Source organism: Anguilla rostrata, chromosome 16 (assembly GCF_018555375.3).
Source record: "Anguilla rostrata isolate EN2019 chromosome 16, ASM1855537v3, whole genome shotgun sequence".
NCBI classification, from domain to species: domain Eukaryota; kingdom Metazoa; phylum Chordata; class Actinopteri; order Anguilliformes; family Anguillidae; genus Anguilla; species Anguilla rostrata.
The window spans coordinates 29351314-29364106 of NC_057948.1; the positions used below are offsets into that span (position 1 = coordinate 29351314).

Sequence of the window (12793 nt, forward strand, 5' to 3'; positions counted from 1 at the left end):
AAGAAAACACGCTTTTGAAGTAACTCACAGAGATGCAATGCAAAGTGTGCCTTTGCAAATGTTAACGTAATGACCATGTTATCTGGAGTACGTCAAGAGGCTCTGAAGTGAAGTTCAGTCTTTAAGAAGCTGTGCAAGCTTTAAAGTAGACCCGTATGAATATTCAGACCCCAGGTTTTATTGGCTGAACGCTCCCAGGATTCTGATTGTCTGCCCTTACGCTGCACTGCAGGAAGCACCATAATGCTTCGAATCGTCGACCGAGTATAACCTAATGCTACAGGCCCTAGAGGAGAGAGAGCTGCAGTCACACTTTGCTTCAGAACCAACTGTGTGCGATTTGAATTCACACTTCACTGTTGTTTTATGTAGTGGATAAAAGTCTAAACAAAATTTTTGTTCTGTGTTTTTATTGTCCCTGTTCTGCGTGTGGTTTCTTTGGATTTCTGCAGTAGACTTAGCCCTACCGTTTTTCATGTAGCCGATGGCAGATCACACTTCCTTTGGTTTGTCTAGAGGGGTGTGGTCATCTCTAAACAGGGGCTGTGTGGAGATCTCTGTGTGTATGTCTGTGTTTTATATGAGTGTGTGAGGGGCTCACGTCCGTTCTGACTCCTGTCCCAGACAAAACCAAAGAGCCCGCCCTCCCAGCGCCGAAGCCCATCCAGCCCGGCCTGCACCCGTCCATGAACGCGGCCCACCACGGCGTGCCGGGCCTCATCTCCGCCCACGCGGCGTACCTGGGGCCGGGCGGCCCGGTGCCGGGCCCTCTGGCGGCGGCCATGATGCTGCAGCGCACCAACGAGGAGGAGCGCTGGCTGGCTCGGCAGAGGAAGCTGCGCCAGGAGAAGGAGGACCGGCAGTACCAGGTGTCTGAGTTCCGCCAGCAGGTTCTGGAGCAGCACCTGGACCTGGGGCGGCCCGGGGAAGGGGCCGACCCGCGGACTGAGGCGCACAGGTGAGACACTCAGAGCACGCTCAGACCTGCCTGTGTAGAGCAGCCAGCCAGCTTGTAGTGTAGCTCTGTCTGTTACGAACAGCCTTCTCATAGTGTAGCTCTGTCTGTGAAGAGCAGCCTCCTTCTCATAGTGTAGCTCTGTCTGTGAAGAGCAGCCTCCTTCTCATAGTGTAGCTCTGTCTGTGAAGAGCAGCCTCCTTCTCATAGTGTAGCTCTGTCTGTGAAGAGCAGCCAGCTTCTCATAGTGTAGCTCTGTGTGTGAAGAGCAGTCGGCCTCTCGTAGCGCCTTCTGGAGTCTTGGAGAGCGGCGCTCTCGTGTGTCGCTCAAGTCGGCTGTGATCTTGTCAGAATGTAACAGACGCGGCCCTCGTATCGTTTTTCCGCTCGCTGCACCGCTCGGTCGGAGCTCCGGCTGCCGCTCTTATCGCCCCTCTGAAGCCGCCTTCCTTCCTTTTCGGAAGGATTGGCTTGCGGAAGAAAGTCGCAGAGCAGCGAGGAGCTGATTGCGCGTGTGTGTTCGACGTGACAGCCCTGCCCTATTTCGAGCGTGTGCGGTTTGTGTTTGGGGTCGGGTGGGGGGGGGAGAGAGGCCTGGGTGGGGACAGGCCTGATTATTATTTTTCGTTAAAGCAGAATGTGGATTTAAACAGGAGCAGACTGGGCCAGCCAGACAATGGCTAATTCTCCATTGATCCTCAGCACCTTGTATAATTCCAGCTTTTCCCCCTTGTTTTTTTCCCCGGTAATATCTGCTTTTGGCCTGGCCTCTGTGGCGTTATTAAGGTCAATCCTAATTAATACTATAATACCAGGCTTGCGCCGCGGATGTGAAGTAGGCGCACCTCCCGCCTGTAATCCTGATTGATAATTATATTGTTCCCCGGCGCTGTGTGGAGGGGCTGCGTTTAGCAGATAGGCTGAGAGCTAGCGGGCCAGAGAGCTCCGATTATCATAATCTGCTCTGGTGGCGGATGGCTGTTTAATTAACCTGTTTAGTCGAATTAACCACCGCTCGGCCCGGGCTGTCTGTCAGCCGGCCAGGAGCCACGGCCCGTCAGTCACATTTAAACTGGCTCTTTGTCCCAGACCTGTTAATGAACTTTCTCAAGCCCGTTTAAGGGAAAGCCCTCCAAAATTCACGAGACTTCATTTCAAAGGTGAGCCTGCTCCAGGGGCTAGCCAGCGCTATGCAAATCCCTGCCGCTGCTGGGTGTCCTGCTTCGGCTGAGATAAGCCTGTTTCAGCTCCATTTCTGAACGTGTGGGGGGTTTTTTTTGCTCGTTTTTTCCCATAATGCATCATGGCACCTGCGTTGTTATGCTCCTCTCTGACTCAGTTGCTTGCTTGTTGTTCTTCAGGCTGATTTCGAACCACCACGAATCGGGCGGCCGAGACATCCTGCCGCACCTGGGAGCCCCGCCCCCTCTCATCTCGCCCAAGCCCCAGCACCGGGACCACCTCCCGCCGCCGCCCACCACGCTGTGGAACCCCGCCTCCCTCATCGACACCGCGTCCGATTCGCGGCGCGGCCACGAGCCGCCGGGCCCCACCCACTTCGACCTGAGCCGGGCGGGCCTGGCCCTGGGCAAGCCCGAGCGCCACTTTGCCCCCGACAAGCTGGAGGAGGGGGGCAAGAGGAAGGAGGGCCCTGAAAAGTACCCCTCCCTCAGGCCCTCCGGCTTCCTGGAGCCCAGCACTTTCCTGGCCGAGCTGGAGAAGTCCACGCAGTCCATTCTCAGCCAGCAGAGGGCGTCGCTGTCCCTGCCCAGCCAGTACGGAGACCTGGGCGGCGCCCCCCACAAGGTCAGCCTGCCCTACAGGGGCCTGGCGGGCCCCGTGCGAGGGGGCCCCGACCCCGCCCTGGTGTACGACGAGTTCCTGCAGCAGCACCGGCGGCTGGTCAGCAAGCTGGACCTGGAGGAGAAGAGGAGGAGGGAGGCGCGGGAGAAAGGTGGGACAGCGTCTCAGATTGACCCACATATCCTCCTCCTGCACGTCCACCTTTACTAATCACTAATCCAACACCCTGGCATTGTTTTATACTACATCTATATGAGATTGTTTTATATTACATCTATATGAGATTGTTTTATACTACATCTATATGAGATTGTCTTTATGACTACCTTCAGATTAGCTTATATCTAGCCTCAATAAGCCCTTTGGCTAGCTGCAGCAGGCTGCTAGCATGCAGGCCGTTCCTCCTGGTGAAAGTGTGGCTCTGTGTGCGTCTCCGCGCAGGCTACTACTACGACCTGGACGACTCGTACGACGAGAGCGACGAGGAGGAGGTGCGGGCCCACCTGCGGCGCGTGGCCGAGCAGCCCCCCCTCAAGCTGGACGACTCCTCGGAGGTACGGGACGGGACCCGCCAATCCCGCCAAAACCACCTCCCCTTTACCCCACTCCCCTGTCCTCCTGTGCTCCACCCAGGGAAACTTCCCCCATAGCAACAGGGAAGCCACTAAAGGCTCAGGGACCAAATGCAGGCATTTCTCATTGGCTAGAAAAACAGGGTTGGGACTTGTGGAACACACAGTGAAATGATGCTGTGCAGCCCCTACCGCGGTTGTGTTATATCTCTTCTAAGAGCAGAGAGTAATGTTTGCGCAGTGATTTTGGGGTTGCGGTGTAGGGGTACGCTTCGTTCTCATTGCCTGAGACCCTGACAGAGTGACAGCACATGGCAGGAGCGCCACTGTCACTCTCCCTGTCCCCTTCCCACTCTTACTCCCCTCGTCCCCTTCCCACTCTTACTCCCCTCGTCCCCTTCCCACTCTTACTCCCCTCTCCTCCTCGCATTAATACCCCCGCTGTCCCCCCTGCCCCCCCCCCCCACCACAGCCACTCATTACTCTCCCGCTGCCTGATGAGTGTGTCAGTGTGCACCTTGCCCTCTTACACCCGCTGAAATCATACTGACAGAGGAAGCTTCTTCATTCACTTTCCTGTCTGCCCTGTAGTTAGAATACATGAAGGCTCCATTCATTCTACTGTTTTCTGAATAGTTAGTATATATGACGCCTGTATTCACTTCACTCCCCTATAGTTGGAACATATGAAGGCATCATTCATATTAATGTTTTCTAAAGAGTTAGTATATATGAAGCCTGTATTCGCTTTACTGTTTTCCCTATAGTTAGAATATATGAAGGCTCCATTCATTTTACTGTGTCCTCAATAGCTGGTGTATATGAAGCCTGTATTCCTTTGGCATTTCTCTGCACTGGTTTTGCTGTGTGGGTTCCCCTGTCGTGGGGGCAGTATTCTGGGTCTGAATGCCCTCTCGCCATCGCCCTGCAGAAGGTGGACTTCCTGCGCACGTTCGGACTGACCACCCGCGCCCAGCGGGACGAGCTGCTGCAGCAGAAGAGGAGGAAGAGGAGGAGGATGCTGAGGGAGCGCAGCCCCTCCCCCCCGGCCGTGCAGAGCAAGCGGCAGACCCCGCCCCCGCCGCCGCTCAGCACCCGCTACACGGCGGAGCAGATGAACAGCGCCCCCGAGCTGGAGGACAAGAAGCGCTTCCTCACCATGTTCAGCCTGTCCCACGTGGACATCCAGCAGAGGAAGGGTGAGAGGCGCGCGCGCGCGTGTGTGTGTGTGTGTGTGTGTGTGTGTGTGTGTGTGTTTGTGCGTGTGTGTGCATGTGTGTGTGTGTGAGTGTGTGTGCGTGAGTATGTGTGTGCGTGTGCGTGTGTGCGTGTGTGTGAGTGAGTGAGTGTGTGAGTGTGGGCGTGCATGTGTGTGCGCGCGTGGCTGCGTGTGTATTGTGTGCACGTGTGTGCACGTGTGTGTGGTCTTTATAGAGGTATGAGCAGCTACTGAGGGGGCACTGCCAGCTCTGTCACATTGGTCAAATTCAGCCCTGGACCAATAAAACCTTGGGGGGTGGGGCTTGTGATGCACTTTAACCACACCCATCTGGGTCACCCGCAGAACCAGAACCCTCACTGCCTGTCCTCTGAGGCGGAGCGAGAGCAGCCAAATACTGTGTGTTTCAGGAACGCACGAGAAGATCTGGGTCGTGTCCGTATCGGCTGATATTGCCTGATAAGCTTTGAATAAGCTCATTCGTATTGCCTGATGCTAGAATTACGACCAATGTGATGTTCCCAGATCCTGCCAGAACATGCATCAGAGAGCTGATGTACCACTGATGCTGTAAACTAATGAAGAATGCCATATTCAATTCGATTTTTCAGTTGTACCATCCAAACTCACTAACAAAGCTACACAGACTGACAGGCTTTCTAGACTCATGCTCCATCCCCACCAATAAGCAATATAACAAATATTTGGTTATACAAATAAAATTAGTTACATTTTTCCTTCATAAGATTTCTGTGCTCTTCTAGTTCTTTCGTGAATTGTGGTGCCTGCCTGGGATGTGAGCAGCTGGCTTAGCCTGATCCCCTCCGCTGCTCCTCTCTTCTCCTCTCTGCTCCTCCAGTCAGGACAGTTTACCGGTCGCCTCTCTGCGGCCGTGGGCCCTTACAGGGGGAGGGGCCTCCTGCTTTTTTAGGAACGCCCTCTGTCCAGCTCGCCGGAGTTAGATTTGAGGGTTACTGGCTGCAGGGCCTCAGAGATCAGATCAGATGAGTTTCTTAGATCCGGGAGCTCTTTATTTGGCTGTGCTCACACACTTTGAGTGAATCCGAGACGCCTCTCAGTGGCGCAGGTGTAAGATGGCGCAGGCATAAGATCGCTCTTCAGAAGCCGGCCAGGCCGTCGTGACTGAGATCAGGCGCGTTCTCTGAAACACTGAGGAGGCCGTCGCTTGAAATGGGCCCCAGCGGCCGTTCATCACGAGCTCTGTGCCGAAATGAGTCGTGCTCTCCCTCCCTCTCTCAATTTGGTTAAATTCAGAATGCTTTATTGGCATGACATATTTCAGCACGTGTTGCCAAAGCTTCATAAAACCACAGTGCAATGAGTATAAACTATAGTGCAATGTCATGAATTATAAAAACTATTTTAAAATTCTCTCTCTCTCTCTCCCTCCCTCTCTCTGTAGACAATGAGAAAGTGGTAGAGCTGCTGCAGGCGATCAAACAGAAGAGTGTGACTCTGGACTCCATCAGACACGCCCCTCAGCCCCTCTGTAAGAGTCCCTCTGCCCCGCTCTCTGGTAAGAGTCCACAGAGGACCTACACTGCTGTGATGCACTTACACACGCACACGCACGCACGCACACACACACACACACACACACACACACACACACACACAAACAGGGCTGGTGTGTCAAACACACTCGCACGCACACACATACAAAATGATTGTGTGTCAAAGGCACTTGCACACACACACACACACAAAGCTCATGTGTCAAACGCACTCTCACACACACCAGCAGAAGCTCATGGTTAGCGGTCCCGTCACGCGCCTGGCGTGCGGCTGTCTCTGCTGTGTGAGGGACAGATGTTTGGGGGAGATGTGACGCGCCCGTGCGTTCCGAGCCTCGGTGTGATTGGTGTGCCGCTGTCTCAGCAGACCCCGCGCCGGGGCCCGCGTGTGTCGACTCGGACCGGCCGCCCGCCGCCCGGCCGCCCAGCCCCGCCCCCTCCGAGCCCCCGCGGCCCGCCGAGCCGTCGGCCCGCCCGGAGCAGCCCGCGCCCCCCGCCACCGAAACGCAGAGACCAAAGGACCCCCCGCTGGCCCCGTTCCCCGAGAAGGCCCGGCCGAGCGAGGGCCACCCCGCCAAGAGGAGCCCCAGCCTGCTGAACAGCATGCGGCCCCCGCCCACCCCGAAGGACGGCCCCCACAGCCTCAACGGCAAGACCAAGCCCTGGGAGAGCTTCACCGCTGAGGAGTTCGCCCAGCAGTTCCACGAGTCTGTGCTGCAGTCCACCCAGAAGGCCCTGCAGAAGCACAAAGGTACGTCTCGCTTTCTCTCCGTCTTCTCTCTCTTCTCTCTCTCTCTTTCTCTGTCTGTCTCCATCTCTCTTTCTCTGTCTTTATTTCTTTCCTTCTCTCTCTGTGTCTCTATTCCTCTCTTCTCCCTATTTCTCTCTGTCTCCTCTCTCTTCTCTCTCTCTCTTTCTCTGTCTGTCTCCATCTCTCTTTCTCTGTCTTTATTTCTTTCCTTCTCTCTCTGTGTCTCTATTCCTCTCTTCTCCCTATTTCTCTCTACCTCTCCTCTCTCTTTCTCTCTTCTCTCTCTCCTCTCTCCCCTCCCTCCCTCCGTACATCTCCTTATTCAGTGCTCCGTGGTACAGATATGTGCACCGTTAATGCCTCTCCCTCTCTTCTTCCCCATCTCCCTCTCATCTTCCTCTCTCCTCCGGCAGGCGTTACCACGGGGATGACGGAGCCCAATCACAAGCTTGACTCCTCGGTGCACTACAACATTCCGGAGCTGCAGGGGCCGGCCAGCAGACCCGCCCAGCCCAACGGGCAGCACTGCCCCCCGCCGCCCCACCGGGACCCCCACCGGGACCCCCCCGGGGCCCGCCACGAGCTGTCGGCCGAGGAGGACTCCGACGAGGAGGACGAGGACGAGGAAGACGAGGCCCCCGCTCCCAGGTGGCGCGGGATCGAAGGCGTCTTCGAGGCCTACCAGGAGTACATGGACGGTGAGTCGGAGGGGCAGGGAGGCATCGGAGCCTCCGGAGAGAGAGAGAGAGCAAGGGCGAGCGAGGGGAGAAATCACCCCCCCTCACCTCGCCTTCTGTTGTTCAGCCGTGACTGCGAGGGCTGTCAGACACCGGAAGAGCACTCCTGTCCTGCTCCCACGCGAGGAGAGGGATGTTATTCGTTCCCTGTGGGCAGCACACACAGACTCTTTTCTTGTATGCATTAATTATCCCATATGGCCGGTCTGAAAAAGTGTAATTTCGCCGTCCTGTCACCAGAGGACACTGTTCTGCCTCTGCAAAAGACATTTCTATGAAATGGAATTTAGATTTTTCATGGTTGCTCTTAGACAGTCTAAAGAGGCTGACTTGGCTCAGTAAATTTGGCTCATTATGCTTTGAAGACTGAAAACCAAAGAGGTGCCAAGGTTTCATATCTGTCATTAAAACATAGATTATACATTTAATGAGTACATTTGCCCAGGTGGGTGTGTGATTATAAGTGTGTTTATAAGTGCATGCGAGGCTGGGAGTGCACTGATGCTCATGAGCACAGAAGCCATTTCACTGGCTAACAGTCTGCTGTTCCTGTCCTCCCCTTCTCCTCCCCTCTCCTCTCTTCTCCTACCCCAGAGCAAAGCATAGAGCGTCAGGTGCTGCAGAGCCAGTGCAGGAGACTGGAGGCGCATCACTTCAACCTGAGCCTGACCGCCGAGCAGCTTTCTCACAACATGGGGGTGAGTCTCTATCACAGCATGGGGATGAGTCTCTCTCACAGTGTGGGGGTGAGTCTCTAGCACAGCATGGGGATGAGTCTCTCTCACAGCGTGGGGATGAGTCTCTAGCACAGCATGGGGATGAGTCTCTCTCACAGTGTGGGGTGAGTCTCTAGCACAGCATGGGGATGAGTCTCTCTCACAGTGTGGTGGTCGGACAGTGGGATGTCTGCTCCGTGTGGGGGCTCACACAGCATGGGATGAGTCTCTACTGTTGCTACACAGCATGGGGATGAGTCTCTCTCACAGTGTGGGGGTGAGTCTCTACACAGCATGGGGGGTGAGTCTCTATCACAGCATGGGGATGAGTCTCTCACGTGGGGTGATCTCACAAGCATGGGGTGAGTCTCTATCACAGCTGGGTGGTCTCAGCACGCATGGGGCTTTCCTTGAGCCTGCACAGCAGGTGCTCTCACCTGGGTGAGTCCGTGCGGCTGCTGCATCTGACCGCTGTCCCGTGAGTTGGCCGGGCTCGTTGGCGCGGGGCGCGAGGTGCGGGGCGCGGGGTGCGGCGCCATCGATCGCTCCCGATCCCGCTCGGCGCTGTTAGAGAGCGGCGGTGATTAACGGCGGTGTTTTGGAGGCTGTCGGCCTGATTTATCTCTCGTTTATTTCCCTTCTCCTCCCCTCTCCGCTCGACAGGAGCTGATGGCCCAGAAGCAGAAGCTGGCGTCGGAGCGGGAGAAGCTGCAGGCCGAGCTGGACCACTTCCGAAAGTGCCTCGCTCTGCCCCAGCTGCACTGGTCGCGCGGCTACTTCAAGGGCTACCCCCCGAGGTGACGTCCCTGAAGCGCCCCCCCTCACCGCCCTGCCCCGCCCCCCAGCCCAAGCCCCGCCCCCAACGTAGCAGACAGAGTCTATTTTGTTACCTGGCTTATTTAAGAAAAGGACAAAAAAAAATATGTTTGGAGACGAGGACGGAAGGAAGCTGCAGCCAGCCCAGGATGTGCCATGGGTGGGGCGGGTCGTATGGGGGGGTGGGGGGGGGGGGCGGGCGGACACAGGACTGCGTGGGCAGCACACGCTCTTGGCCCCCGAGCTCGTGGACGATTCCTGCCACGCCAAACCAGCCCAACCCCCCCCACCCCACCCACCCTCGTCTGAACCGCCGCAAGCTTCGGCCACGGAAGCGGTTCGATTCCACGCGAAGACGACCCTAAATTTGGGACGAGGAGCATCGCGTTGTGACAGCTTCTGGCCCAGTGCCAGCAGCAGATGTTTCCGGTCCAGTGCTTCTGCGCAGCTGGTGCGGGCGGCTCTCTCCGATCCATTACTGCCCTCTCGCTCAAATGGGCTTTCAACTGGAAATGCACTTAAAAAAAGGAAGAAAAAAAACAAAAAAAAAAACAATAAGAACTACCTTGAGGTACTGTGTCACAAGAAACTTTTTTTTTTTTTTAAATTAGGGAAGAACTTACAAATGCACATTTTGGAAAGATTAAAGGAAATGTTTTATTAAAAAAAAGATAGAAATTTTGAAAATGAAATTTAAAAAGGTGCTTCAGCCTTGTAATGTATATAATATTAAAAAAGAATTTTGTATGTTTTTATTACTTTAATCATTGTTATTAAAAAAAAGCCTGCCATTTTTAATATGTTAATGCTTTTGGCAAAAAAAATCCCTTGCTTTTAGTGTTTGTACTGCTGCTGGTCAGGATTTAAACAAAAAGTTTTGAAATGTTTAAAGAAAAAAAAAAAGAAACAGAAAAAAAAAATAGATTGCTTTCAACTGGTGCATGAGCTCCTTCCTTCTGTGCTGTGGTTGCACCAGTCTGAGATTCCACAGAGAAACCGGCATCGACAGCCTTCACTCCCCCCTCACGCGTCTGTGAAGGACTCCAAAACCGAGAAGCCAGACCCAGGCTCCAGCTCTCCACTGCCCACTGTGAAGAAAACACCACCCTCTCCGTGCCCAGACTCTCCATCCAGGCTGCGATTGGCCGTGCTCCCCACCAATCACTAGTCTCGAGTGCAGAACCCATGTTATTTCTTTGTTCTAACTGTAATGGTCACTTCTCTTGTGTGTCGGTGTAACGAGTCTACGTCATGGAGAAAAACCGAATTGTACAGCGTGCGTGGTCGCTATCAAAAGAATATTTGGGATGTGTGGGATGCCTTGAACGCTTTAGTTTATATTGAGCAGTGAGCAGTAGATAGCCGTGCATTTCATGTCCACTTTGCAGAGTTGACATTGGGACTTCAAAGGGAAGCATTTGTCACATGAACTTAACATTGAAAGGAATAGAGTCAGAATGGTTTGCAGTAAGCGCTGGGCTGCTGCTTTGCTTCACTAAGGCCTGGCTGGTGATATTATTATGTGCCCTGACGTGGGGGAGACCAGCTTACGAGGAAAGCTTACTTCTCTCTCCCAGGGTGGGTACACAGATCCGCACCGTAACTGATGAGCGTGGAAGGCTACAGCGGCTGTGCCTATCGAGACAATCCCTCCGATCCTAGAGGGCAAGCTCTGTGAAACACCTTTAAAAGAAGTCCAGATTCTGGCATTCTGCTCTCTGAACTCCAGAGCTGGAACTGTGAAGGGGGGGGGGGGTGGCGTTCTCTCCCTTCCGACACTTCACCGGCAGCTACGAGGAGGGCAGGGACGGGCTGGTCTGTGGTTCCACTGCCTTAAAGGGCACAGCTTGCATTTTAATGCTCTAAACTGACACAGAGAGCGTAATCGCCACCCTACACCCCACCCCCACACACGCTCTCACACACATCAGATGTCCCGCGGACTGTAACTGTCAGCAGGCCCCTCCGCTTCTCTCCACCATTTTGTGCCAAAATTATCCACAGTTTGAATCCAGCCCAGTGACAGTAATTTGCCACAATTTTTTTTAAACCATTTTTTTTCCCTTTCCTTTTTCAGTTGGGAGTATACAGGCTGATAAACACAAGCATAGGGGAGAGGGTAGTGTGAAAATGTAAGAAAATCACATTTAAAATGTTCCCCTGAAATCCGTTTTTATGGGTTATGTCCTCTCCTTTTGAAACCAAGTCTGCGCTTTTCTGCCAATAATAGTCTTACAATTGGAAGGCCATGCAGTTCACAATTTCCCCACTGGGGGGCACTCTGACCAAATATACTGTATATGTTTTTAGGAGTGGTTATTTGCCAAGCTTTTTATCCTAATTTTACTCTCACGACTAATTTGAAACATGAAACTGAGATAAACCAACAAAGTTATTTTGGAAATTATTTGCCCTCTAATATAAAGCTCCTTTGAAAACTAGCATTAAGTGCTGTGTTCTAGACAGTTGGTGTTCTAGACTATAATAGTAGATTCATTTTGAGACTATTTATTTAGAAAATATATTTTTTATACTTTGAAAGCAATGTTTTGCATAAGCCACTAAATTTATTAGTCACTCAAAATAATTTTTTTCTATCCAAATTTATCTGGATGGAAATAAGGCCAACGAACCTTATTACATGCGAACAGAATTTAATTAAGCAGATCATTTCACTCTTCCATAGACAGGGCAGGCGCCACAAAGGGGTCTATGTGCCACATTTACCTGTCGAACAATTTCACATCACATGCTTCCATCAACAGACAACTTGTACCATGAGTGTTTGACATGTGAGATTACTTCAACGTCAGTTAGTTAGCTGCCATTTCGGTCTTCATTTTGAATTTATTCAATTGCGAGTTTTCTTGAAAACGGCCAAGTCCTTTCCTGTAAAAATGTCAGCCTTTTTTTGTTTTTGTTTTGTTTTGTTTTTCTGGCCCACATTGCTGTGCTGTGTAATGTCTCTGTAATACATTCTGCTTTGTAAGAACCACTGTGAACACAAATGGAAAATCATGCAATGCCTTTTACAATCCTGTCAGATTTTCGAACGGAGCGTTCGGTATTTAGCGAGGTGGAAGACCGATCCTTATTAATATTGTTCCGGTTGAACAGAACCGGTCGCTTTCTGTTGTACAACACGCGAAAGATCAGCGAAGCGCGCGGACGTGTCAGTCCAGAGGCAGTACAGTGTTTATATGTCCAGCGCTTTGATGACTGATTTTAACATTTTTTTGAAGGCATCGTTTCAGCACCCCCACCCCCCCATCCCCCATACCAGCTTATGTACTAGAGGAAGAAATGCTACCACCCCCCCCCCCCCAACACACACACAAAAACACCTGTCCCCTTATTCAATGGAGGATGTTTAGACGCTGTGAAATCATGTTTTTAATTGTACTTGTTTGAATTAATTGTAATGTAATATATTCTTTGTTGAATGTAGTAATTAGGTATTTATGAATATATTGCTGTAATTTCAGACAAAAAAGAAAATAAAATATGGCAAAATGTAAATGTTTCTTGAGATCTATAACATGTTTATTTTAACCAAACTTTATAGGTGTCTGTATACTCTATACCAGTGTTTCTCAACCCTGGTCCTGGGGACCCACTGCCCTGCATGTTTTAGATGTTTCCCTGCTCCAACACACCCGATTCAAATGAATGGGTTGTCATCAAGCTCT

At 52.4% G+C, this 12793-nt stretch overlaps 1 protein-coding gene across 5 annotated transcripts in view; it reads left to right on the plus strand.

The window, feature by feature from the left end:
- The window catches only part of gse1b (Gse1 coiled-coil protein b), a 285689-nt gene extending 273066 nt beyond the window's left edge, over positions 1 to 12623 (plus strand). For 4 of the 5 annotated variants that reach the window (XM_064313833.1, XM_064313835.1, XM_064313837.1 and 1 more), the window contains 9 exons: positions 625 to 958; positions 2317 to 2909; positions 3200 to 3312; positions 4262 to 4529; positions 5973 to 6086; positions 6449 to 6835; positions 7249 to 7533; positions 8167 to 8270; positions 8952 to 12623. In XM_064313833.1, coding sequence (XP_064169903.1) covers positions 625 to 958; positions 2317 to 2909; positions 3200 to 3312; positions 4262 to 4529; positions 5973 to 6086; positions 6449 to 6835; positions 7249 to 7533; positions 8167 to 8270; positions 8952 to 9089 — 2336 coding nt within the window. In that variant the 3' untranslated portion in view covers positions 9090 to 12623. The remainder of the gene's footprint in view (positions 1 to 624; positions 959 to 2316; positions 2910 to 3199; positions 3313 to 4261; positions 4530 to 5972; positions 6087 to 6448; positions 6836 to 7248; positions 7534 to 8166; positions 8271 to 8951) is intronic. The other variant, XM_064313834.1, reaches the window with a different exon arrangement.
- Positions 12624 to 12793: the final 170 nt, after the last annotated feature.